The sequence below is a fragment of the Cryptotermes secundus genome, unplaced genomic scaffold (assembly GCF_002891405.2).
Source record: "Cryptotermes secundus unplaced genomic scaffold, Csec_1.0 scaffold612, whole genome shotgun sequence".
In the NCBI taxonomy this organism is placed as follows: Eukaryota; Metazoa; Arthropoda; class Insecta; order Blattodea; family Kalotermitidae; genus Cryptotermes; species Cryptotermes secundus.
In genome coordinates, this window is record NW_019729902.1 from 860,109 (window position 1) to 886,065 (window position 25,957).

Consider the following 25,957-nt stretch of genomic DNA (forward strand, 5'->3'; position numbering starts at 1 on the left):
GCCGTTATTTCGGGTTTCTGAACCGGAGCTGCTTCTTTTCCATTCAAATAGCTCCTCAGATATCCTCACGAGGTTGAGTGGACCCCATTCCAGACCTACCACTTCTCAGAAAATCTGGTAGCGCCAGGAATCGATCCCGGACCTCTGGATCTATAGCCATGAATTCTGACCACGAGACCACAGAGGCGGTCAAGTCTAAAGAAATGTAATTATCATTTATTATCTATTAAAGTTGACGTTAATGGTCACCCGACGAAGCCCCAAGGGTGATGTTCCTCATTTCCGATCAAGTCCGACCAGAGAAAATCTCAGTTTCCGGAAACTCTAATCACATAATGGAAAGGTGATAGATAACATTGGCATGAAGACGCACACTGTGACCTGCCATTGCAGTTCTCTGGCAAAAATAGTAAGTAACCCGCTCTTCAGGGCGCAGTGATCAGATCTCCTGTTTCCTATTCGAGAGGTCGCTATGCGAGCGAATGAAATGGGTTTTCTCATTCCCTCCAGGATAATGGTGGACTAAGCTATAAACACTTCCTTCCTCGTGTTCTGATTCGTCAGTGGCAAACATCTTGTAATTCTTCGTTCATCGATATGTACTTCTTAGATTAACCTTGAGCCTTGAACAGTGCTTTTTCCACTCCAGAGGTTATTCAGGATTGGATGAGACCACAGAATGCTGGTTAGGCTACTGATAAGTAGATATGGATTTGATTGCAGGTGTCTGGAGAGACTGAGTAAACACAGGAAGTCTCAGGATAGCCACTAAGGCGGCCGGCTACGTACCACATCAGTGTAGTGTGATTAACCTACTAATCTATTCCGTGACGTTTTCTGACGACGTTCAGTTCTCTTGCTAACGAAAGGGAAGTCTGTTATTATCTGGGGACTATGTGAAAATTTTATAAGTTACCCGAGTGACAATCTGAAAATCTACAACTTTTTTTCCTGGTTTCCCATATGAAATATTGATTCATCCACACGCCACTTTCTGTAACTCTGAAACTGTTCGTTGTATTCCAGATCGTATCTGAATGTTGCAGTACATAGAGCCTAAGGTCCGCTTAGTTACCACGTCTCTCATTAAGTCGCTTCTACTTTGGTTGCTTGTCACATTTATTGGAATTCTCTTCTTGTTTGTGCGCAGAAGAGAGAGCGCCTTGTATGAAGGCATTGACTGTTCTTTCTGTGACATAACTGTTGGATAGATTTTGTTTAAAATTCAATACGGAACAGACTAATTAAATGTAAGATTTGAGGTTTTCGCGGCGGTGACTATGAAGAATGCTGTCTTCTGGGATGTGGCGCCGTGTAGATATTGTGTAAACTGACGTTTCGGAGGAACGTATTTTCAGGGAACCTGCAGCCACCTGCTCACGCTGGTTCCTCGCTCGCGGATTTTTAATACCCTGAAGATGGACGCAACATTTTCTCCTCAAACGTCTGTTTACACAATATCTACACGGCGCCACATCCCAGGAGACGGCATTTTTCAGACTCATTTGTCAGGCAATTCCGATTTTGAGCCGTGTTGATCGTTCACAGTGCCTTGATTACGTAAGATCGTAAATGGACCGTTTACCAGAATTTTCTGAAAGGAAGTATGGGAGATCTTCACTAATTTGCACTAAGTTATTACCCTTTTTACGTAGGCCCAATGAATTTGAACGCCGTTAATAACTTTGGACTGGTGGTCCTTTACCCCCCAACAGTAATTGAGTCTAGAACGCTGGTGCATTGTGTTTAAACCTGGACGTTTTCTTTTTCTCCTGCAGTCCATTACGTAGGGGCGTATTTGTTATTTCGTCCTGTGACATACTGAATACCTAATTAACACTTAATCAGCATAGGTATGCCATGCATATGATCCGATTAACTTTTCCAGGAAGCCACCACTGTTCATTAATCCAGTGCCAGATGAATTTAGTCCACACCCTCACACGCTTTTTCTCAATTTTATCTTTGTATAAGCGCATGGGTGTCCGTCTCTGTGCTCTAATGGTCAGAGTTCCTGGCTACAGATCCAGAGGTCCCGTGTTCAGTTCCTGGCGCTATTTCTGAGAAATAATGGGTCTGTAACGGGGTCCACTCAGCCTCGCGAGGATAATTGAGGATATATTTCAAGGAAATAGCGGTTCCGGTCTAGAAAATCGAGATTAACGGCTGTGGGGATCCGTTGCGCTCACCACGCGACACCCTCTATTCGTTTAAGTTGGCACTAACTTCGCCGACAAGCGGCTGTCGCTCGGTCAGTATAGTTTGCTTGTGACTACAGGCCACGGAGTTTATTTTAGTTGTTAGTGCCTTAAGTAGGCCACGGTATAACTCAGACTCGTTCACAGTTTTCATCCACATATTAGACTGCCATGCGATGTCATATAACATTGATAGTTGGAAGGACGTCGTTAACTAACCCAGGAATCAGTCGATCTAGCGATGTTCTGTTGTTGGTTTAATTCTAGGGCATTTGAATATACGTAAGATTATTGGATTAAGATAGGCCTAATTCATTCTTACAGATTTCAGATTCGCAGATTTCATTGGACCGTAATGACCGTGCAGAGTTACATCTGCAATAAATTTGCCATGTTTGCAACCTTTGTATATTGAAAGTGAGTAGAAATGAGCAATTTTGAACTTGTTTTTACAACGCTACTTTGTTTCGTATAATCCAATAATTGGATACCGGCATTTTTATTTGCCCTTCCCACAGCCACAACAAACGGCCCTCCACATTTAATTACGGGTGTATCCGTCAGGGTTGATACTCGTATGAAATTACGTGCATCATATTTGGCAAAAACTCTGTAATAACGCGAATGGGAGCAAGAGCGTGCTTTCATCTTCACGGAATCATCTTAACTGCCTGTTCCAATTGGATTATCCAGCTCTATATGGCCTTCCGAAGCGCTGGCTCTAACGAACTTACTGCAGCGGACCGTTTTCCCGACCATGTAGACTAAAGCGGAAATGCTTCTGAAACCATTCCGGACATGCCAGGTTGGAGTCTTGGCCTTGAAAGGGACTGTCCTCATTGTTTATTTCCTAACTCCAGGTGGATTGCTCTTCTTTCGCCATGACGGATTAGTCCCTCTGGCCTGTTCCCATCCAGAATTAACATGAAATTATAAATCTTACAGACAGTTGGAAGGACTTCTTGGTCGGGTGATCAGCCAGCCGCAATATCGGTACTTAACGCAGGACAACACAAAACACAGAACTCAGACAGTGATTCATGCCACGAGTAGGATTCGAATCCACGATCCCAGTCTTTGAGCGGGAGAAGACATTTCGTCCTTAGAGTGCCAATTTTATCGCCCCCAGATGAATTCTGGTATACTCTATTGAAATAGGCCACGGCAACCGTCCTTAAGCTCATTCGAATTCACTGAGCATGGTAATCTTATAATTCGATTCTGAATAACCTCTGAATTTTATATAACGTCTTTAAATATCCTAGGATCCTTCCATCCCGCAATTAATTTTGCTGAGGACCAAGCCATCACAGCAGAACTGTTAATTACGTGGCATGTAACTCAAAGAAACAGGCCCATGGAATATTCAGTTCAGGCTCCTACTTAGGGAAACTGAACTGCGAACATTAGAGTAAGGGTCAGTGATTGATTTTCTTGACATCCATCATCCAGATTGAAAAAGAAAATGGACGAAGGATAATGTCCACAAAATCAATCATTCTATTAATATGCCATTGTCACGAACTTTAGATCTTTTTTATTAGAATCGGGTTTTTATCGCCAGTCGTATATCGGATTCACAGACCAGTAGCTCGGAGATGGCAGTATGCCGTCTCGCAGTGACCTATAGCATGCAGATTATTGGTCTAAATTATATTAATCCATAGCACATCCGAACTGATTTTCCGAGGGCCGGTATGCCGTCTCGCAGTGACCTATAGCATGCAGATTATTGGTCTAAATTATATTAATCCATAGCACATCCGAACTGATTTTCCGAGGGCCGGTATGCCGTCTCGCAGTGACCTATAGCATGCAGATTATTGGTCTAAATTATATTAATCCATAGCACATCCGAACTGATTTTCCGAGGGCCGGTATGCCGTCTCGCAGTGACCTATAGCATGCAGATTATTGGTCTAAATTATATTAATCCATAGCACATCCGAACTGATTTTCCGAGGGCCGGTATGCCGTCTCGCAGTGACCTATAGCATGCAGATTATTGGTCTAAATTATATTAATCCATAGCACATCCGAACTGATTTTCCGAGGGCCGGTATGCCGTCTCGCAGTGACCTATAGCATGCAGATTATTGGTCTAAATTATATTAATCCATAGCACATCCGAACTGATTTTCCGAGGGCCGGTATGCCGTCTCGCAGTGACCTATAGCATGCAGATTATTGGTCTAAATTATATTAATCCATAGCACATCCGAACTGATTTTCCGAGGGCCGGTATGCCGTCTCGCAGTGACCTATAGCATGCAGATTATTGGTCTAAATTATATTAATCCATAGCACATCCGAACTGATTTTCCGAGGGCCGGTATGCCGTCTCGCAGTGACCTATAGCATGCAGATTATTGGTCTAAATTATATTAATCCATAGCACATCCGAACTGATTTTCCGAGGGCCGGTATGCCGTCTCGCAGTGACCTATAGCATGCAGATTATTGGTCTAAATTATATTAATCCATAGCACATCCGAACTGATTTTCCGAGGGCCGGTATGCCGTCTCGCAGTGACCTATAGCATGCAGATTATTGGTCTAAATTATATTAATCCATAGCACATCCGAACTGATTTATTTGCAATGTAAAAAGTAACGTTTTAATGTGGTATTACAGTCGGAGAGATGTCATCACCCACCGTGAACTTTATATATGAGAGCGCATTAAATATCTCAAGTTTCAGACATTCGTTTTCCAACGATCTTAGTTCCTAACGGGGCCCCATTTCTGCGGGATGCGCCGCTGTTGGAACTCCCATGTCCTTGGCCTCACCACAAGAGTGGCCACGCCATTGCACTCCGCAGAGGAAGCGAGCGGAAGTGCTGGAGTAATGTGGAGGGTTATTTAATCGCTAAAAGGAAATAAAAATGGGAAAAATCGCTTACTGTAGAAGAGTAATTATTCCATCTATGGTGAAACACATGTATAATATGATGCATGCTGTAATTAGTGGGCAGACAGAGTTTGGGGGACATCCGGTTGATAAACACTGCCGCAAGATTTCCGTACCACGAGAATCTCCAACTTGGAATCTGTCCGACGTCAGCGTTTCGCCCTAGCCTGTTCAGAATTGTTTGAAGCCATGAACGTGCTATTAATTACTAATTACAAACGGCGCCAAATGTTGATCAGTCATACAAAACATGATATACAGTGACAACAATCCATTAGTTATCCAATTTTAATTTCACCAGTTAACATCAGTGGCTTGGGCTGACGAATGAGAGGTGGGGAGACGAGCCTGAACAAGTGGTCGGCCTGGGGGGGGGCAGTGGTGGTGGTAGTATTAGTAATAGTGCAGTAGTAGGAGGAGGAACCGCTGCATCTGCAAATAAAGGGCTCTCGCCACTTGAATTAGCTGTTTATTTTGTGTTTCGGCACAGCCTACCATATTCAGTAGGCTACAAGTTGGATGGCACGAGTTTGAACCCAGCAAGGCCAGAGACTCGTCTTTTCCTCCGTCTCCAGGACGTCTACTTTCCTCTCAGCTTCCTGCTCATTGGGCACCGTTTTGACTTTCTCTGGGGAAGGGGGAGTGAAACTGACCCGTCAAAAAACCCCGTGGATTTAGTCTGCAAGCGAACTATACCGATTGAGCTACCGCCCCATGTCGGCGAAGTTAATGTCAACTTTAGCGGATAGAGGGTGTCACGTGGTCAGCGCATCGAATCCCCACGGGCGTTAATTTCAGTTTTCTAGACCGGAGCCGCTATTTCTTTGAAATGGCTCCTCAAATATCACGAGGCTGAATGGACCCCGTTCCAGACCCACTACTTCTCAGAAAATCTGGTAGCGCCGGGAATCGAACCCGGACCTCTGGATCTGTAGCCAGGAACTCTGACCACTAGACTGCAGGGGCGGTCTGAAACTGACCCCTCACGTCCATTCATTGTCAGTGTGAAGGATCCGATGTGCTGTATCTGTACTGCCTCACACCCCTTCATGGCGCATTGTTTACTTAAGCACAGGAATACCTTTGCTTTCTCCCTTTGATTAAAATGTAGCTAAATGTTTCGCCGTGTTGGTTCATTAATTGTACTCATTGTTAAAGAGATTACTGATGACACGATTTCTGTGTCTTGTATACGTGGAATTAGGGAACTCGTTGAGGAAACCGGGACGAACGATATGTTTAAGGGCTTGCGGTTAGAAAATACAGAACATTTCATCACCCTAAGGGAAGAAGTCAGATTGAAACTGTCCGGGAATAAAGTGCTGACGCGAATATTTGAAACCTGCGTCGGGGGGAGCAAGGGGAGACCGGATAAAATGGAATAATATGGAGCTCTATAATTTGTACTCTTAACAAAACGTCATTAGGGTGGTTAAATGAGGAAGGATGGGATTGGCGGGACGTTTAGCCTCCCACGTGTTCTGAAACGAGCGTTACATATAAATTAGGCCGTGTAATGACATAGTATAGGTCTAGTCTGAAAACCTGGGAAGACGTGTAGGCATGGATGTGGGGATACTATTAAAATGGATCTTGAAGAAATAGGGTATTGGTTGTGAACTGGATGTCCTGGATCCAGTGATGGTTTTCGTGTGAACACAGAAATGAAGTGTGAGATTTTATATTCTCATGGCGCTGACTATGAAATTACTGTCTTCTGGATGCGATGCCGTATAGTCTGGTATATATGTAACATGATGTCACCATATTCAGCGCTTCGCATCCCAGAAGGCAGAAATCTTCACGGTGATGAGCCTATGTTGCTTGCAGTTTCTTGACACGTTAAGCGACTATTTAGTTTCTTACGAACATTATACTCGTAGTGCACTGAAAATCGTCTGTCTTCGGTTCGAATCTTGGCCGAAAAATGGGCCAACATGACCAAATTTCTTGGAGGCTTTCCTGAGTCTGTCTGTCGCCGCCTCTGCAGGTATAGCAGTAACACACTCAAGACTTTTATTCGATTCTAAGTCATAACTCAAGTTCTTCGTGGCTTTCCATAGGCCTCAGGTAGATTACGGAATACTGCTTTGAAACAGGCCACGACAACTTTCTTCCAGCCTGCATGGCTCACCATTAATGTGTCTTTTCGTCTCATTTAACACTAAACAAACCACGCAGTTTGAACTTCACTGATAAGTAACTTAATTCAAAGGGCCGCACCATACCTCAAGCGGTTAGTCGCTGGCTTCCCATCGCGGCGGCCCGGTTTCGATCCCGGGTCTGGTCAAGTGGGATTTGTGGTGGACAAAGTGGCGCTGGTGCAGGTTTTCTCCGAGTACTTCGGTTTCCTCTGCCAATCTTCATTCCACCAATTGCTCCACAATCGCCCTCACCTATCATCTGGGGCTGGTACAATCGGCCAGAAGTGGCCGCAGTACAAGGGACTTGGTCCCACCCCACTAGCAATAAAAAAACTTAATTCAAGACTCACTCAGGTCAGGCCGCGCCGCAAGGCAGCCCCCTTAAGTTCTGAAAGTAAAATATCATATGCAGTTGAGTATGTGTGTGACGTCTTCAGCATGTCTCGAGCTTGTGTGGTGCTGAAGAGAAGGCTATGTCCTCTCTGTGAGCTGCAGTATTTTTAATGCACGCATATGTTTACAGGATGACTGCCAGAACTACATCCGCGTGCTGGCGAAGATAGCCGAGAACAAGGTGCTTATCTGCGGCACGAACGCCTACAAGCCACTGTGCAGACACTACCACTTCAAGGTAAGTTTGCCGTTATTGTACCCAGGGATTGTCATCTCGAGAGATGGTTCAGTAACCCCTTAGCGCAAGCAACCATAGTGAACTGTCAGCTATTCAATTTGGGCGCAGAAAGTATTCTGGATATGAAGTGCAGTCTCCAAATTCGACTTTAGATCGGCACGTAGCGTATGTTTCCATGCAAATGCATTTGTTTCGACCACGCAGGATCATCATCAGATATATATTATTTATGTAAAACATACACTGTGCTGTATAGCCCTTAAGGTCTTTCAAGTTACTGGAAACAAATTATGGGAATAATTAATAGCCAACTTTCCTTGATATGACATGGCTCACATAGAAAACGACGCATTTAATAGTTCTTCCGTTGTTGCGTGTGAATGCATTGCCGCGGTAATGTTTTTACCGAGCCGTTGCCTAGCGACGATAGGGCATACACATACAGACACGCAGACTGATGGGAGAGATTTATGAAGTACGCCGTTGAGATGGGCTCAGCTGCCATGATATACATACAGAATTATATAAGATTGTTACAGGCATTCAGACGGTAACGGGAGAGGATACACAGACAGACAGCGTGGAGACAGCATAAGCCAACTTTATTTTATTTTTTTTTCAAAATAAGTGAAGTAGGTCAAAAATTATGTGTTTGTGCCTTAGTGTTCTTCCTTTTGTTTTGTGTTTTGGCTGGGATGCGTGTTTCTTGGGTGGTGTAGTCTACACACACGCACACACTAGCCACTAGAGCGTATGCACTTAACTAGGATACCATACCAGACTTTTGTTCTCACGGCGGTGACTAGGATATGACGCCGTGAGGTCCCGTAGATGTGTATCGACGTTTCGGATGAACATGCTACTTCCATCTTCAGTGTATACGAGTATGCTGTGAAAAATATGATACGAATGTACGAAGAAGGGGTACGGGGCACCGAAACTTCCGGTAGGAGTAAGAACGGCGGAAGTAACTGAGTGCCCGTAAAACTGTCGTTTTCAAGGGTTAAAGAGATTTGGAGAAATAGCGGCTCTTTTTGAAGCATTGAGGGGTGTTGAGGAGACAGGAGAGCGCGTTCGACCAGAATAATGACGACTATCTACTAGGCTATATGGGTTTATTTCCTTCTTTTCTTATGTTCATCGTTTGTTAACTTTCTCCAGCCTTTGGTTTTGGTAAATCTGCTAATACTCGTAGTTGTTGCTTCCTTGAGTGGTAAGTTGCGATTTTACGTCATTTAGCACGTGCTTCAGGATTAGCGTTTACTGCTTGTGTTTGTACTTCGTCTAATTAAGCGATAATTGCAGCCTTGAGTCGAGTTCTAATACGGTTTTGGTGTAAATCATTAACGCAACCTAATCGCCCTTTCCACTTATTGAAATTAAGCGGCTGAAGTGGCTCTTGAAGTCGCTGCTTCATGTTACAGAGGCATGCTGAGTTTTGCCCTGTCACCGTATCCATTATCCTCTCACGGTCTGTAACTCATGTTCCCATGTGAGCGCAGCTCTACATACATCATTGGCAATACTCCTTGTTCTCGCCGCCCGCCTGATTCCGCACCAATAATGATAGGTTTGGCCCCAGGCGATGGGCATCGGCCCTGCCTTCAGAAGTGGCGATGCGCGACGGGAAGTACTTATCTTCCCGCACTAATTAACTTTCTGTCGTCGTCATGGGGAATTACCGTCGCAACTGCACTGGCCGATTTTGTGTACCATGAAGCAGGGCATAAAAAAGACCCTTTAATTTTTGTCAAATCGCGAACTTAATTCTGGGAAATTGCTGACGTGAAACATAATTTTTGCTGTTCTTCAGCGACAATAGATTAGCCTAGATTATTAGCGTCTTCCAGTTCAGAATTAGCTTCGGTCGGTCGGTTAAATTGTTGCTGGCCTTCGCCAGCACAGTAATTCTTCCCTTTAGTCTCCTTGTGATAACTTAATTCTGGGAAATTGCTGACGTGAAACATAATTTTTGCTGTTCTTCAGCGACAGTAGATTAGCCTAGACTATTAGCCTCTTTCAGTTTAGAATTAGCTTCGGTCGGTCGGTTAAATTGTTGCTGGCCTTCGCCAGCACAGTAATTCTTGCCTTTAGTCTCCTTGTGATCCATAACCAATATTTTATTCTGTCCTAGACATGTACGTGTTTCGAAATGGGGCCTCCTCTTCGACGAAGGAGGGGGTCGGTCCTTCTATGTAGGCGCTACGTTTGTTACTCTAAAACTATATTGTGGCACGTGGGCTCGTTGCTAGGAAACTACCGCGAAATAAAGGATGAGTCAGTCAGTAAATCAGAGAGTTAGAGAATTGCTGGGGCTCAGTCATTGGGAGCTGTTGCTTTGAGAAGCCGATAGCTGAGGTCGGAGACAGTTCGGGAATACAGATGAAGGAGGACGCCCGCCGTTGGAAGCCGCTACCAAGCAAAGGCTAGTTAATACGTGACTGTGGACACTAGTGTGTGTAAAAGTTAAGTGTGAAGTGTAGTCACGCGCTATATCAAAGAGTCCAACCCACAACCCGTCTGTAGTCACTCAGTCACGGGACAAGGTATATAAACATTTGGTAGGACTTCTTATACGGGTATCGGCGTATCACAAGTCCTTTACCTGTAGGTAGGTCGTGACACAGCTCAAGGGATTAGTCTTAGGCTTTCCACCGGGTCTGTCTGGGTTCCATCCCACGTTAGGTGATGTGGGGTTTGTGGTGGACAAAGTGGGACTGGGGCGGGTTTCCTCGCAAGTTTCCCTACCAACCGTCATTGCATGTACTGCTCCATACACACCTGCCATTGTAGGCTTGTACAGTGGGCCCGCTAGTGGTTTACAGGCCTGCACAGTATATAAAAACGCAAACATGCATTAGTGCTCCAAAAGGACTAAAACCCGCACGCCTTACAACGGGCGGCCTGTCAGAACGCCATGGTTTTTGCCGACCTGCTTACTCGTAGTTTTGGATGGCATGCAGTTGATTTCCAATTTCCTTTCGTCAGTGTTTCATGAGGTCTTCGGCAGTTGGCTTCCACAAAAGTTGATTCCGATGTAGAATGGGATCTGCTGCTTAATTTTCATTAAAGCCATGTGTAATTCGTATATTCCATCAGTGCAGTTTTCCACCCTTTTTGGGTGGTGTGCTAGTGTGTGTGTGCATGCAGCTTGCGTATTAGAAGATTTTCATGGTAGTGGAATGAAGATTCTGTTCAGGACAGAATTTACATTTGTGGGAGCGCTGTTAGAACAAGAGATTCAGGTTCTGACAGTTTTTTTGTTTTTGTTATTTCTAATAATAATAACTGAGAGTACAGAGAGACTTTGTGATTTAAGAGAAGCAGATGTCTCGGTAAAGAATGCGTGTTCTATTTCTGTTTTGTGGAGGTCCCGGGGCGACCGCCCCGGTCGCTGCTCCTTAAACCCGGCCCTGCTTATGCTGTTGGAGGTACAGACTTTTTTTATTATTTTTACTTACACATTTACCGGTTCTGAGATGTGAGCATCAGTTTCATTTCACCTTTTCTGCCCCATTTCATTTCACGAGTTTGATATCTGACCAATTAACTAAAGAGTCCGTTTTCCCACTACGTTTAAATACGCACGTTAAACGTCGCAGGAGACATTAATTCTACTACATGTAGCTAGGTTGGTTGAGGCATTATGCTACAGAACGGAAGGTCGCGGGTTCGAGTCCCTATGAGGTGAATCTTTTCAATTTACCTACTCCTTCCAGCCGCACTATAGCCCTGGAGTAGACTCAGCCTCTTAACAGAAATGAGTACCAGGAATCTTCCTGGCGGTAAAGGGCGGCTGGCACCCAGGGCTGCGAACCTTCCCGCCATCTATGAGCCGATTGTCTAGAAAGTGAGGGAGTCTCGACGTCTCACAGCCATATGGGCCTTCACGGCCGGTTACATGGATAGCTTTACCTCTGTTTTACAGTATTGCGTTCGAGGTTAACATAGCATTGGCATTGCATGTGATATTATTTGTTTATTGTTTATTTACCAATTTCTTCAGTGGCCCAGCTTGTATAGCGTCGAGTGATAGAAACATATAGTGAATAGTTAATTGGATGGAATATTGAAAGAGGCAGCGGGGACCTAATTTGAAGTTCTGTTCTGAAGTGATATTTGCAACCTCTTGTTGAGACTTGTTGAGGTAGAATGCGTGACCTTGACAATATTTTTTTTAATGCTAGTGGGGTGGGACTAAGTCTCTTGTACTGCGGCCACTTCTGGCCTATTGTACCAGCTCCACATGATAAGTGAGGGAGATTGTGGAGCAATTGGTGGAATGAAGATTGGCAGGGGAAACCGACGTACTCGGAGAAAACCTGCCCCAGCGCCAATTTGTCTACCACAAGTCCCACTTGACCAGACCCAGGATCGAACCCGGGCCGCCGCGGTGGGAAGCCAGCGACTAACCGCTTGAGCGATGGCGCGGACGGACCTTGACAGTAAGGTGTGTTGTAGAGTCGTGTTCGGATTTTACAACTGTTACGTTGTACCAGCCACTGACACAAGGAATGGTGTGGTGCGATTTTATAAATTTATAGAGATTTGTGTGGTTCTTGTATATGTAGAAACATTAACATGGCGACGCTGCGAACTTTGAGGTTAAATCTGTCAGTGCATCAGTAACTGTCAGGCACTAAATCCGTTCTCTGCTGCCTCCCTTGTTTTTATATACCTTCACTACACATTCACATTTCCCTGCTATTGTCATAAATGGGCGAAGGTGCAGGCAAAAAGGCGTGATGTTATTTTTATCGAAGAATGTTGGCAGCTCTGTCTGTAAGGAGCGGAGGTTGTGACGTCATGTTGGTTAGGGTAAACAGTCATGTCAGAATCAAAACTTGAAATATCAAGCGCACGGCTAATGTTGTTTTTTAACGGCGTACATACATTTACAAATGTATTCGGTTTTTAACACCTCATTTCCATAGAGGTTAGTTTATTGCACATGCAAATTTGTTGTTACGAAGGTAATTGCACTGCAGATGTAACTATGCGCAGATACGTGTCACCACGGCATGGCGCGTCCCCATGTTGCGTATGGAGGGAAGCTGCGTATATATTGAATAAACAGTCGCGGACAGCCGACAAGTGGTGGTCCTCCAGCTTGGGGCTTACAAATCCTTGCCGTAAAAAATAAGCTTGTTACGAAGATTTGCAAGAAGCCTCGGACCAGATATAAGTGTTTCCTCTTAATTTGTCATATGTTAATTATCTCGAAAAATGTTTCACATAAAAAATTGCAGATATTAATGAGGTCTGTATAATATGTTGTGCTTTTTATTTTTTTCTGCAGTTACAAACGTTTTATTTTAGAAAGTCGGTGAATTTCATATAAATTGGCATTTTTGTTATAGGCTGTCGATATTTACCAGAAGTTACTTCGCTGTCCAACTTTAGTATAGACTAATCGAAATGTTTTCAGTAGTTTTGGGGGCGAAACCCATTGACAGACGGGTGGGTACGGTCTCCTCTATATGCTTTCAGTTTGTACGAAGGAAGCAAGTAGCTGCTTCCTTGAAAATTCAGAAACAGAACATTTTACATCCAATCTGTATTATTTATGTTGTCTCTGTAATTTGACCGGCCGCCTCTGTGTTCTAGTGGTCAGAGTTCCTGACCACAGGTCCAAAGGTCCGGGTTCGAATCCCGGCGCTACCACATTTTTTTAGAAGTAGTGGTTCTGGAACGGGGTTCACTCAGCCTCGAGAGGATAATTGAGGAGCTCTTTCAAGGAAATAGGGCCTCTGATCTAGAAAATAGGGATTAATGGCCATGGGGATCCGTTGCACTGACCACGCGACACCCTCTATCCGCTGAAGTTGGCACTAACTTTGACGACAAGCGGCGGTCGCTCAGTCGGTATAGGTCGCGTGCGGACTAAAAAAGCCACTGAGTATAGCATGTCAGATTTGGTTGGCTTTGTCGTGAGACACTTTTAAACCACATATCATTTTTATGAGTAAAGCTTTGCGCAAATCGGGCGGTGGGGTACAAAGGCAATGGTAGAGAAGTTGAAAAGGACGCACACAAAGAACGTGTGCCCTGAGCGAATGTAGAACACACATACACCGGTAATGGTGACTGCCCAAGGGCTCGATAGAACTGAAGCGCCGGAGTACAGTGATCGTTTGGGCTTCCAGATTTGAAATACCGGGTCCACGCAGGATTTGCTATTAGGTTTCAATTTCATGACATTACATATACAATACAAATACTAACGTGACTTACATTTCACATACACACAGGGAACGCATGAACAGTAAAACCTGTCATGTTGATCATTTGTTATTCTACTAAAAGCGATTTTTATCACATTGCTTTTAAATGCATCCATCCATGCACACGGGACTTTGTGTAACGTTACAGGCGTACCTCTGTAACTATGTATGTGACATTACATTTACGAGTGAAAGGTAAGGTTGTCCCTGTGCTTAACTAAGCACTACGCCATGAAGGTGTAACTTTCGTTATTTTGTTGTCTTTACTAAAAATGAATTTAAAAATTAACATGAACTTCATGTAGCGAGGGAAATTAGTCTGTGTAGGTCAGGGGTTGACAGTGCCGGAAGACCTCCAGAGCACTACGCCATGAAGGCGTAATAGAGAGTGGATGTATAGATCCACATTTTCTTGACCTCGGAACTAGTTGGAGGTGAGTGGTCAACTTCACGCCCCGGCCGCTTTACCCCAGGGGAAAGAGCCCCCGGTACCGATTGTATAGGAAGGTGGATGGACCCCAGAGCCGGTCTGGACGACATGGAGAAATAAAAATGGTTGACCCTACCGAGAATCGAACTCCGATCTCTCCGTCGAGCAGTCCGTAGCCCGTCGCTATACCGACTACGCTATCCCGGCTCCACATTTACGAGCACGTAGCATAAATACGTGTTAAATATGCATATTCAGAACATACGAGCGTACATATAAAAATCCGGACAGGGAGTTGCATTTTTCCTTGATGGCGTTTGTATACTTGCGAGAAGAATGCACGAGGGAGCTGTACGCACAGTACGTTCGAGGTCACCAGTTTACATGTATGACTCTTAAACAGCAACCCCATCTGCCGGAAATAGTGTTGTTAAGAAAAAATGCGATAAATATTGTCTATCGCGGCATGGCGGCTATAGTTCGGATCTTTTCCGAGCACGATCGGAGATCCAAATGCAATTTATCGCATTACACCAAACATGACGCCAAATTTAAACATCAGACACTAAAGTTAGTGATTCCAGTTTCAAGAGAATGTCTTACGTCAGAAACTCAAGGAGCTAGACCCTGAACTTTTTTAAGGGCTCGCTCTCTTATCCTCACTTCTAACTCCAAGCTGAGGTTTGTTACGAGACACGGTTCACCAGCGACGAGAAAAAAAAACATTTAAGAACGAACTTCCCCATGTTAAATTCGTGGAAACTGATTTCACGAAGGAAACATTTAGTTAATCAACAAAATACATCGACAGCTTATCAGTAATATATATTTAACTACAATTTATTGTGGAAATTTAAAACAGAGTTTAATTTGTCAACGTAAAAGTGATAGCGCCGGTCACGGTAGCCGTGCGGTCTAAGGCATGTACTGTCTTCGCTCGCTTGGAAACCGGGATCGTGGGTTCGAATCCTACTCAGGGCATGGATGTTTAGTTTGTGTATGTGCGTTTTTCTGTGTTTGTATACGGGTAGAGGCCTTGCGACGAGCTGATCACCCGCCCAAGCAGTCCTACCGAATGTGCAAGATCTAGAAAACCCGAAGTGAACGGAGAAGTTCATGGAGGTAGGCCTAGGCCCACTGGGGCTGTAGTGCGAAGGAAAAAAAAAGGTGATAGATCAGTGTTGGGAGTTGCTACACACAACAGCGCACTGTTTATTTGTGGTTTCATTTTAACGTCGCGGTCATTAGCCGACAACTTGACAGGATGGTTACTGAATAATTACATGGAAAGAATGTAATGAAGGAGGCAATGTAGTGACCTGATTTTGAGGTGCTGTACCGGTATTTCCCTCGAAAGCCTGAGTTGAAACACTGAACGCCTCAGTGAAAATGGTAGGTGTCCCGTTCGATGGCGCCTTCCGAGTACAAGTCGAACCGAGACAAGTTTCGTTGGTGACCTGGGGCCTACCTCGTATCAGACTGAATTCGGGAAATGGGCGCCTGCTACCATTCAGCTGCACCAGAGTTCATCCTATTTTACAAAATCGTGCAGCCTTTTGTGGAATGCAACACGCTGAGTTTTGCAGATTTCTCGTAATTCCTTCTTCGTTTCATCTTGTCGTCTACTGAAGACTTTTGCTCGGCCAGTGACACCAGTTTCTTGTTTCAGCTCCCCCCCCCCCAACTCGGTCCGCTTCGCAAAGCTATGCCGCCTTCAAGTTGCAACGGACACTGACCTTATATTTTTGTGTGTGTTCGCTTCGTCAGGACTGCTTCGCTTTCAGTCTCAGAGTATTTTGCAGACTGCCTGCTTTACACACGGACTGGCTGGACACGTCCCGAGGCTTGCGCGCTAGATCCCTGTCCAACAGTGCTTGCCTGTCTCGAAAAATTGGTTACTCTTTCGGTTTCACTATCCTTAATTTCGTTGAGAAGAAAGTGGTTTACTTAATTTTAATACCATTCATATTAGCCGTTTACATATAATTTATGTTTTGGAAAAATAATTTCGTTATTTTTTTTTTGTCTTTATTAAAAATTAATATGAAATTGCATGACGGGAAATTCATGTAAGCCAGGGATATTAATCTGTGTAGTACAGGGGTTGGCAGTGCCGGATTAAGACCCATACAGGCTTAAGCTTCTGCTGAAATATTAAATGTTACAGGATTGCATCCTCACGAGTTCCATGTTTATATTCTTCACCAATATTAGGCTGATGAAAGCTACACGTGACGTGTGGCGCGCGCAGTAGAAATGAATGAATACAGAATTGTCGGAAAGAGCATGAATGGAGTAGAGTACTCGGGAGACCTAGGTCTAGATGGAATGATAATATTAAAATCGACCTCAGAGAAGAATGCGTAAGTATTGGCTGAATTCAGCTCACTCAGGATGTAGACCAGTAACAGGCTCTTATAGTGAACCTTAAAGCTGAGAGACTAGCATCTTCAGAAGATTTTTTTTTTAATTCCCTTAGTGGGGGGTGGAGTCCAACTGGGTCCACTCGGCACGGCGGCCACTGATTGGCCTATTGCATCTGCCCCGCATGATTATGATGATGGAGAATTTGGTGGAATGAAGATTGGCAAGGGAAACCTAAGTACTCGTAGAAAACCCGCCCCAGCGCCACTTTGTCCACCACAAATCCCACTTGATCTGACCCCGGGATCGAACCCAGGCCGCCGCGGTGGGAAGCCAGAGACTAACCGCTTAAGCTATGGCGCGGCCTTAGAAGAATGATTCTGTGCCTTGGAATTAGTAAATGTCTTTCTTAGTCCTGTCTGAAGTGCATTTTAACGTAGTATTTGCAAAGGGTGCCTGAATTAAATTTATTTAAGGGAGACCACGTCCGTTTGCCTGAATGCAGTATCACTGAAACCACTGAACGGATTTCGATGAAATTTGGTATTAGTAATCTACATTCAAAGCTGTGGAGCGAGATTATTTTGATCCAAAGTAATCACAAGTTTCTACAAATTATTCATTATACAAAGTATTGGCACAAGTTATGCTAAGATTTATTCAATTTTAACGAAAAGTAAACAAAAAGGTAAAATAGCTATTCTGCTTCACGGAGGCGGACGAGTGGAGGTATAGCTCCAGTATTCTTAACCACGGCGGTAGATTTAGGTGAGTAGTCAGCTTCACGCCACAGCCACTTTACTGCCGGGAAAGTAAACCCTGGTCCCCGTTGGATAGCGAGCTGGGTGGGTCCCAGAGCCGATCTGGGCACTGTGAAGAAGAGAGAAATGTCTTGCTCCTATCGGAAATCGAACCAAGATTTCTCTGCTGTCCATGCTGTAACTCCATGGAGCTGAGCCCTTCTTAAGCAACTGCCAGTTGTGCAGATACTCAAGAATTTTCCAGCATTTTATAGAAACCGGAGGTTCATTATAGTGTTCACAAGAGCCCTCCAGTGGTCCCTATCCTGAGCTAGATCAGTTCCATACCACGCCATCCTATCTCTCTAAGATCCATGTAAACATTGTCCACCCGCGTACGTCTTGGTCTTCCTAGTCTTCTCTCTCCTTTTGGCTTTCCCACCAACATCCTATATGAATTGCTCTTCTCCACCAATCATGCTACATGCTCTGCCCATTTCATCCTCCTTGACTGGATCATTCTAAGTACAAGTTATGAAGCTCCTCATTGTGCAGTTTTCTCCAATCTTCGCTTACTTCATCTCTCTTTGGCCCAAATATTTTCCTTGGCAACCTTTTCTCAAACACCCTCAATCTATGTTCCCCCCTTAATGTCAGAGACCAAGTTCACACCCATATAAAACCACAAGCAAAATTGTGTTTTCATACTCTATTTTTTACCTTTTTAGACAGCAGACGAGTAGACAAAAGTTCCGTACTGAATGGTAGCAAGCATTACCATAATTCAGTCTTCTCTTAATTTTCTGCTGAATCAGATTTCAATTTGTTACTGTTGCTTCCAAATATCTGAACTGTGTAGAATTTTCAGAGGATCTGTTAGCTATCTTTATGTCATGATGATGCCCTGCAAGTGGTGATGAGACAGCAACAGATACGTAGTTTGCTCTGCGTTTACTTCTAGACAAAACTAATTCATTACTAGCATCAGTTAAAGTTTCTGTCTTTATATTTACGGTGTCTGTGTTATGGCGCAGTAGAGTCACATCGGCCCGCAGCGAAACGCAAACAGTGCGACAGCTGCAGTGGGATTAGCACTGAGACAGTTGTAAAGATAAGAAAGTAAAGTTTCCCCTGTATTTAACTAATTAAGCACTAGCTGGAGGTTAGTGCTCAGCTTCACGTCCCGGCCGCTTTACCCCCGGGAAAGAGCTTCCTGTATCCATTGTATACGAGGTTGGGTGAATCCCAGAACTTCAAGTTTAATGTATAGTATTTAGCCATCCAAGTATAATTAGAATGATCAAGTCAAGGGGGATGAGGTGTGCAGGGCATGTAGCACGAATGGGGAGACGAATGCGTATAGGATATTGGTGGGAAAGCCAGAAGAGACCACAGGGAAGGCCAAGGCGTAGGTGGGCGGACAGTATTAAAATGGATCTTAGATAGAATGGGATGGTATGGATTGGATTGATCTGGCTCGGGATAGGGACCAGTGGAGGGCTCTTGTGAACACGGTAATGAACCTTCGGGTTCAATAAAATGCTGGGAAATTCTTGAGTAGCTGCAGAATTGGCGGCTCCTCCAGAAGGGCTCAGCTCCATAAGTAAGTAAGTAAATGTAGCCATTTTTAACGGTGTAATAGAGTAATATTATTTTATTTAAAGGAATAAGCTCTTCGAAGTGTAGACAGTTTATAATGTAAAATTTCGATTAAACCTGGGGGCCTTGAGGTGGTGCCGGGAAACAGCCGAGAAGTTACGGCAAATGTTCAGTTTATGAACTTCGATCGAAATTCAACACGGAACCGCTGTGTAAGAACCTTGGAGTGACTGGCTCGTGTTCGCGATTAAAAGATACACAAAGGAGGGAGCAGAGATTGCAAGTTTTTACCCAGCAGCCGCATTTATAATGAGCTTTTTCTCTGATGTGTAAAACGAAACCCCGGAAAACAGTTTCTGGAAGTTTATATTTATCACGGGTATGTTTTTGGTCAGAATTACAAAGCAGAAACACAGTGATGTGGCGCAACATATGTGGTTTCATTTACTTCAGGGCATTTTGTTCAATGCTAAATTTTGGACGGGTTTCTCGATGTTGAATAATGTAACATTTTGTACTCTTTCTAGTGGTTTCACCTATCTGATGTCGAGGTGAAATACAGCAAGCTGTTGTAACGTGTCCATTGTGCAAACTTTCGTCGTTAACAGATTGCAACATTATGTGAGGGCTATAGACGTTTGAAATGAAGCGAATTGAATACTGTCACGTGTAGGTTGGTACTCGTGACGAAAATAACGGGTTCTGGCTCGGATGATTGGATTTATTACCACATTGCTTACAAGTTCTCTTAACCACACTTAAATATAGCGATATCACTGCTTTACTCAATTTCCAGTTCGCCATTGCACACGCACTGGGGTTCTCCGTCTTCACTAGTCGTCTCCTTGCAACAGATCTCAACACAGAAACTAGCGCTTCAAATCACTATGAAATCTTCTCGCTATTTCGTTTTCAGTTACTCGGGAACCCCGGTACTAAAATTCTTCTGGACTCATTCCTCCAGCTTACGGCTGACTCGTGACTGCCCCTGAACTGTCATTGCATTCACTTCTCTTATAAGCACTCTGCACAGACCCCAAAGAAAACACCGTTTCTGTTTTTGCTGACGTCACCGCTTACTCGGAAGTGTGTTTAGCGAGCTGTTGCTTATAAACGGGTTGCATAACCCCGTTCTAGTTTTCCTTTTCTCAGACCCCATAGAAAGCATAACCTCATCTATTGTTGCATAACCTAGCAACGGGCTGTTTACTACGAACCTGTCTTCGCGGGAACTTGTTTACCAACACGTTGCCTAGCAGTGGGTGTACATGTAACAGTATATTTGGTTGTTAATTATTTGTATGTGACAAAACATAGAAGGACGAAACTGTCGAGACATGAATAATCGAGAAAATACGTGCAAAATTTTGATTGTGGAACTTGAAGGGGAGAGACCTCGTGTAAGGTGCAGACGTAGGTGGGAAGCTAATATAATAAAATAACAACTAGGATAAAGGTGAGAAAATGTAGGCTCGGTTCATCTGGCTCGGGATAGGGTTCAGGTACAGGTTCATACGATGAACACGTGGTCCACCTTCCGATTTCGTAAGGGGAAGGGGGATGATATATTCGCTTCTAGAGAGACTGTGAATTGTTCCAGAGAGAACCTATACCATGAAGCTGGTTATTTTTTAGTCATGTATTTAGTCGCCACTGAGCCAATTGGCTACTTAGTTACTTAATGACTTAAGTCATCTACTTGATAATGTAATCATTCCGTTTGTGTTGTAATCGGTTACTAAGAAAGCTCAGTCTGTATACTGTGCTTTAGGCTGCACTGCCGATGAGTTAGGGTTCGATTCTTGGGAGCGATAGAGATGTTCTGTTCTCCACAGCGTCCAGACCGGGACTGGGGCCCACCCAGCCTGCCTGTCCAATGTGTATCGGAGGAAAGGTGGCCGGAGAGTGAAGCTAACCCCTTCCATTTAATGCTGGGGGTTACCGCCACTGAGGCACGTGTAGAAGAGAGGGAGCTGGCAGGGCAAGCAAACGTGTGGGAATTCCGTTTAATTCTCTCAGGACCTAAAGGCGCGTCCACGTTACTCGTGCTCGTGCTCGTGCCACTCGCTATGCTCGCGAGTAATGTGGACGATATGGCAAGTCACGAGACAAGCAGATTTTAAATTTTAAATTTAAAAACTATATCCAATAAATTAAAATCCGACTACAGCCTATACACACTACGAATAAATATACGGATCCTCACGCGCCGAAGCCTAGCGAATAACTGAAGTAGTGTGGACGAAGATTTACGAGCACAAGTAAAAGCCAGACGAGTGACCCGACGAGCACAAGCCTGGCGAGCACGAGCACGAGTAATGTGGACGCGCCTTTATGGGCCTCTACGGCTTATTACATGGACTGGTATGATATGAAGTATGCATCTGTGTATTAAGCTCTACATCTTTAATGTGAAACTTTTTTAGAAGAAATGAGTATGCAATAAAATAGTGTACTATAAATTGCAGTTTCTGCCAGTGCGATTCGCATCGCTGCAGTGGATTGTATCTGCAGTAAATGCAGATAAAGTCCAGTGAGGTACGCAAAACTACAAAAGACGCGTTTCGGAAATGTATGTTTGGCTTCAAAGCATGTGTACCTATGTCCCAATACGGGGGTGGGAGTTAGATTGCATTGTTGTGTTAAAACGGGACGTGTGTGGTACTGTTGGGCCAGGCCAGTTCAGTTCAGGTGCAGCTCCAAGGTGTGTTACGAGCCGAACCGTTCAGTGGTCACGTATATACTTTGCTTATTGGAGGTGTACTTGTTGTGGTCACTTCCTTCTCCATTCCTGAGGTCGCGAACAGACCCTGTACGTGATGCTCCGTACCATAAGAAGAACTTTGGCTGTCATGCCACAGTTCTGTCACGAGATCCATCCCGGATGTTTGTTTCGCTTGAACTTGCATTTTGATCAGGTAACTTCATGTGCATACCAAGTCACTTACTTTTATTCTGTATAACCGGTATGATACAGCTGATCAGTTTGTTATTAATCATTCGACAGTCGGGGCATGCGGTAGCGTAGTTGGTTGAGGCACAATGCTACAAGTCGGAAAGTCGCGGGCTTGAAGCCCGATACGGTGAATTTTTTTTTTCAGTTTACCTAATCCTTCCAGCCGCGCAGTGGCCCAGGGATCGACTCAGCCTCTAACAAATGAGTACCAGGAATCTTCCTCGGGGGTAAAGGACGGCCGGCGCGTAAGGCTGACAACCTTACCGCCGTCTGTGAGCCGATTGTCTAGAGAAAATATGGGAGTCTCGACTTTTCAGTACCCTATGGACCTTCTCGGCCGTTTACAGTGATATGTTTTCCTTACTGTTACGACTGAGCCTCCGAAACGTCAGATATTGTACTTTATATAGAGACTACATAACCGGAGAACCATTTTATAAAAGTTTTTCCAGTTATTAAAACCACAGGCAGGATTAACGGATAGTTAGCACCTTAACTTACATTCGAGCGGGCGGCGTGGGGTCCCGTTTCGAATTTTTGTCGGGATACGGGCAGTCCTTGCGATTGGTGGGATGATAGCTTTGTGGTCTCTGCCACGTACTGTTAAAAGTCTTGTTTGCTCAGATCTCACGTGACGTCATGTAACCTCAGATGGTGAAAATTCTGTTTTTGTAATAAAGTGTTTCCCCATTGACCGATAAACTCTTTCCACATGAATTATTTCTAAATATAAGATAACCGTTTTGAATCAACATAAACTTGGATACGAGCTCGAATACTACTGGACCACATGAATACTGAGGCCGAAACATGGCACACTTAAATGGACTAATTTGTGAAATTAACTATTTTCTGAGATGTGGCATTTCGTAGTCTGGTTGATGTTAATTGACGTTTCGGAGGAACGTTCTGGCTATGTCTTCAGGGTTTCAGGCAGCTCGTTTCCCCAAAATGTCGCTACATTCCTGATTACTGGGCACCGAATCCCAGAAGACGCTGGAAATGGTGGGCATGACCTCAGATCTTTCGATTAATTTTTTGTGGTGGAGTAATTAGGGGTGGCGGTTGCGGGGGCGGCGACGACGCCGATGAAACGTATAGCTTTGTGTTTATATTTTCCCAGTGTGGCTCACATTTTACGCGACTGAAATCCCACAAATAATTTGTCTCTAATTCTAAACGTGACAGTCGAGGTTTCGTCTAACCGACACTGATAAATAACAAAAAGCAGATGAAGGTGTCGTTTCTAGACGAAATGTTTCGTTTTTAATATTGAAAAGATTAATCGGTGGATGTTAAATGGATAATAAATACTCCTATATAAATGAATTGAGACCGTCACTCGCGCATGTATGTGTGTGAAGGAGAGAGAGAGAGAGAGAGAAAGATAGTATTTGTATCGACGCTCAGGTTCCTGACGGCATCCGCTGGAGTCATGCATCGCAACTGTAACTGCTTCCCTTTCGTTCTGTATTTGTGTGCTTGCCCCAGGATGTGTGTATTAACAAACCGAAGGAAAAAGGTTTTGGAGCTGACACTGTCTGAGTGGCACACGTGCTGAACGAACTTTCTGAGTAACGAATTTACTCTCTAGTATAAGAATATGAAGGTTCAGTACCGCAAATATCGAAGGCTCACTTTGTATATGTTACTGACCCAGTTTCATCCACCTCCCAACATCACACCCTCTCTCCCCAAGATCCATCTGACTTAACAAGATCTAAAAGTTTGTGACGATGGTAGATTTGTATAAATATTATGTTTTGGGGGCGTTATCCATCGTCCTGTCTCTATCTACAAATCTGTCTCCGTCTTCAGGTAAAACCTACGCAGTTGGGTCCAATCGATAGAGCTAGTCCGGACATAAGGAGTAGCTCTATCGATTAGGCCAAACTGAGTAGGTTTTACCTGAAGATGGAGACAAAATACAGTCTCCGATACGTTATGTTTTGAAAAATAAACAAGACAGGTTTTAGTTAAAGACAAGACGATGGAAAGTATCCAAAAACATAATATTTATGTATCTGAATGTTATCCTGCCATTGTTTAGTCTTCCAATTGATCGTTGCGCTAAGAGATCTCCCCACCAATATTCTGGATGTATTCTTCATTTCCCCCATTAAGGTGACGTATGTAAACCACGAAGGTCCAGTTTTGCAGTATTCTACGAGTAAATTGTTCACTTTCTGCATCTCCGTCCGTTCCTTATTGGCATCGTTTGGCACCGCGTCTTGCAACCTCGGCTTGAGAGCGTCAGTCAGATGTCACTACCGAGCAGGGCACGATGTTGCTAATTAGGAACTGTGAATTCGTGAAACTGCTGTGTGGTCGCCGTGGTTTGTGGACACGTAGAAGGGAAAGAGACGCGTGTCTGACCATAAGGACTCGTCCCTGGCCACAGCAAGGCGACGTCGTGACGTAGACCAGATCGTCGACTGTTAAAGAGGGCGGAGGTGACAGTGAAGGGTTTCTGTGTCGGCATCTCCACGAGCCCCACACTGAGGGATCTCCCCTGGTACAGATCGCAAGGGATGAGATCTTCGCATGCAAGTGATGAAATGCATGCATAATCCGGAGATCGTATTCATCCGCGTGTCAGGAAGTTTCGTCTCCGAAACAACCGACCTGATTTCAGTTAAATATAGTAGAAATATTAATCCCTTGAGGTCATTTCGTACCTTCTGCATTCTCATCAGGACCATGCATTCTTACAGAAATTTCGTTTCTAACTTACATGGAGCTGAGCCCTTCTTGAGGAGAAGCCAAATTTGCAGTTACTCAAGAATTTCCCAGCGTTTTATGGAACCCGAAGGTTCATTACCGTGTTCACAAGAGCCCTCCACTGGTCCCTATCCCGAGCCAGATGAATCCAACCTAATCCTATCACTCTAAGATACATTCTAATATTGTCCACCCACCTACGCTTTGGTCTTCCCAGTGCTCTTTTTCTTTCTGCCTTTCCCACCGATATCCTCTACGTATTCCTGTTCTCCCCCATTCGTGCTATATGACCTTCAAATTTCATCCTCCTTGACTTGATCATTCTAATTATACTTGAAGAAGAGTACGAGTTATGAAGCTCCTCATTATGCAGTTTTCGTTACGTTTCGTTTCTAACTAGGAAAGAAAATGCGAAATCTGCCCGCAGTGAGTCCAGCATAGGTAGGAAGCCGATAGGAGTCAGATTTAGGGCCTCTGAAGGTTGAGCCATCTGCACGTAACAGATTTGGTTCAGATCGGTCCAGTGTAACCATACTTTACGTGAGTTACAAATCAAACGTCGATTTTTAAACACTTTCATGTCGCACAAAATTTGGTGTACTCATACTATAATATACAAAGCTGATTACGCCCACATTGTTGTTTGGCCGTCCGTAAATAGGAGATAACGGCCGATAACTTCTAGAAACTTCCACTGGAATAACACAGACAGTGTTAATTTATAAATATGACGTTATTATGGATAAAATGAACGGGTTGATCAGAACAATAAACGAAATGTATGCAGAAATCTTGTGCTTTTTAAACATAACCTCTAGTTTATATAGTAAGGGCTTCTGTGGCCTCTTTTTGGCACGGGCTCCCTAAAAGACGCGAAATTTCTTGGGCGACTGTCAGCTTTTCAGTAGGACTGTGCTCCACGGAGTTAGTTACCGAATATTTTGACTGCATTCTTACCTCAAGAAGGTCTGAAGGGGGGCACGCGGTAGCGCAGTTGGTTGAGGCACTATGCTACAAGCCGGAAAGTCGCGGGATCGA

General features: G+C 44.2%; 1 protein-coding gene across 7 annotated transcripts in view; it reads left to right on the plus strand.

Moving 5' to 3' along the window:
• LOC111865773 (semaphorin-1A) overlaps positions 1 to 25,957 on the plus strand; it is a 566,056-nt gene that overhangs the window by 474,525 nt on the left and 65,574 nt on the right. For all 7 annotated transcript variants that reach the window (XR_002843034.2, XM_023854041.2, XM_023854042.2 and 4 more), the window contains one exon: positions 7,778 to 7,885. Coding sequence is in view for 6 of the 7 variants with exons in the window: in XM_023854041.2 (XP_023709809.1) it covers positions 7,778 to 7,885 (108 nt within the window). In the remaining variant the exon portion in view is untranslated. The remainder of the gene's footprint in view (positions 1 to 7,777; positions 7,886 to 25,957) is intronic.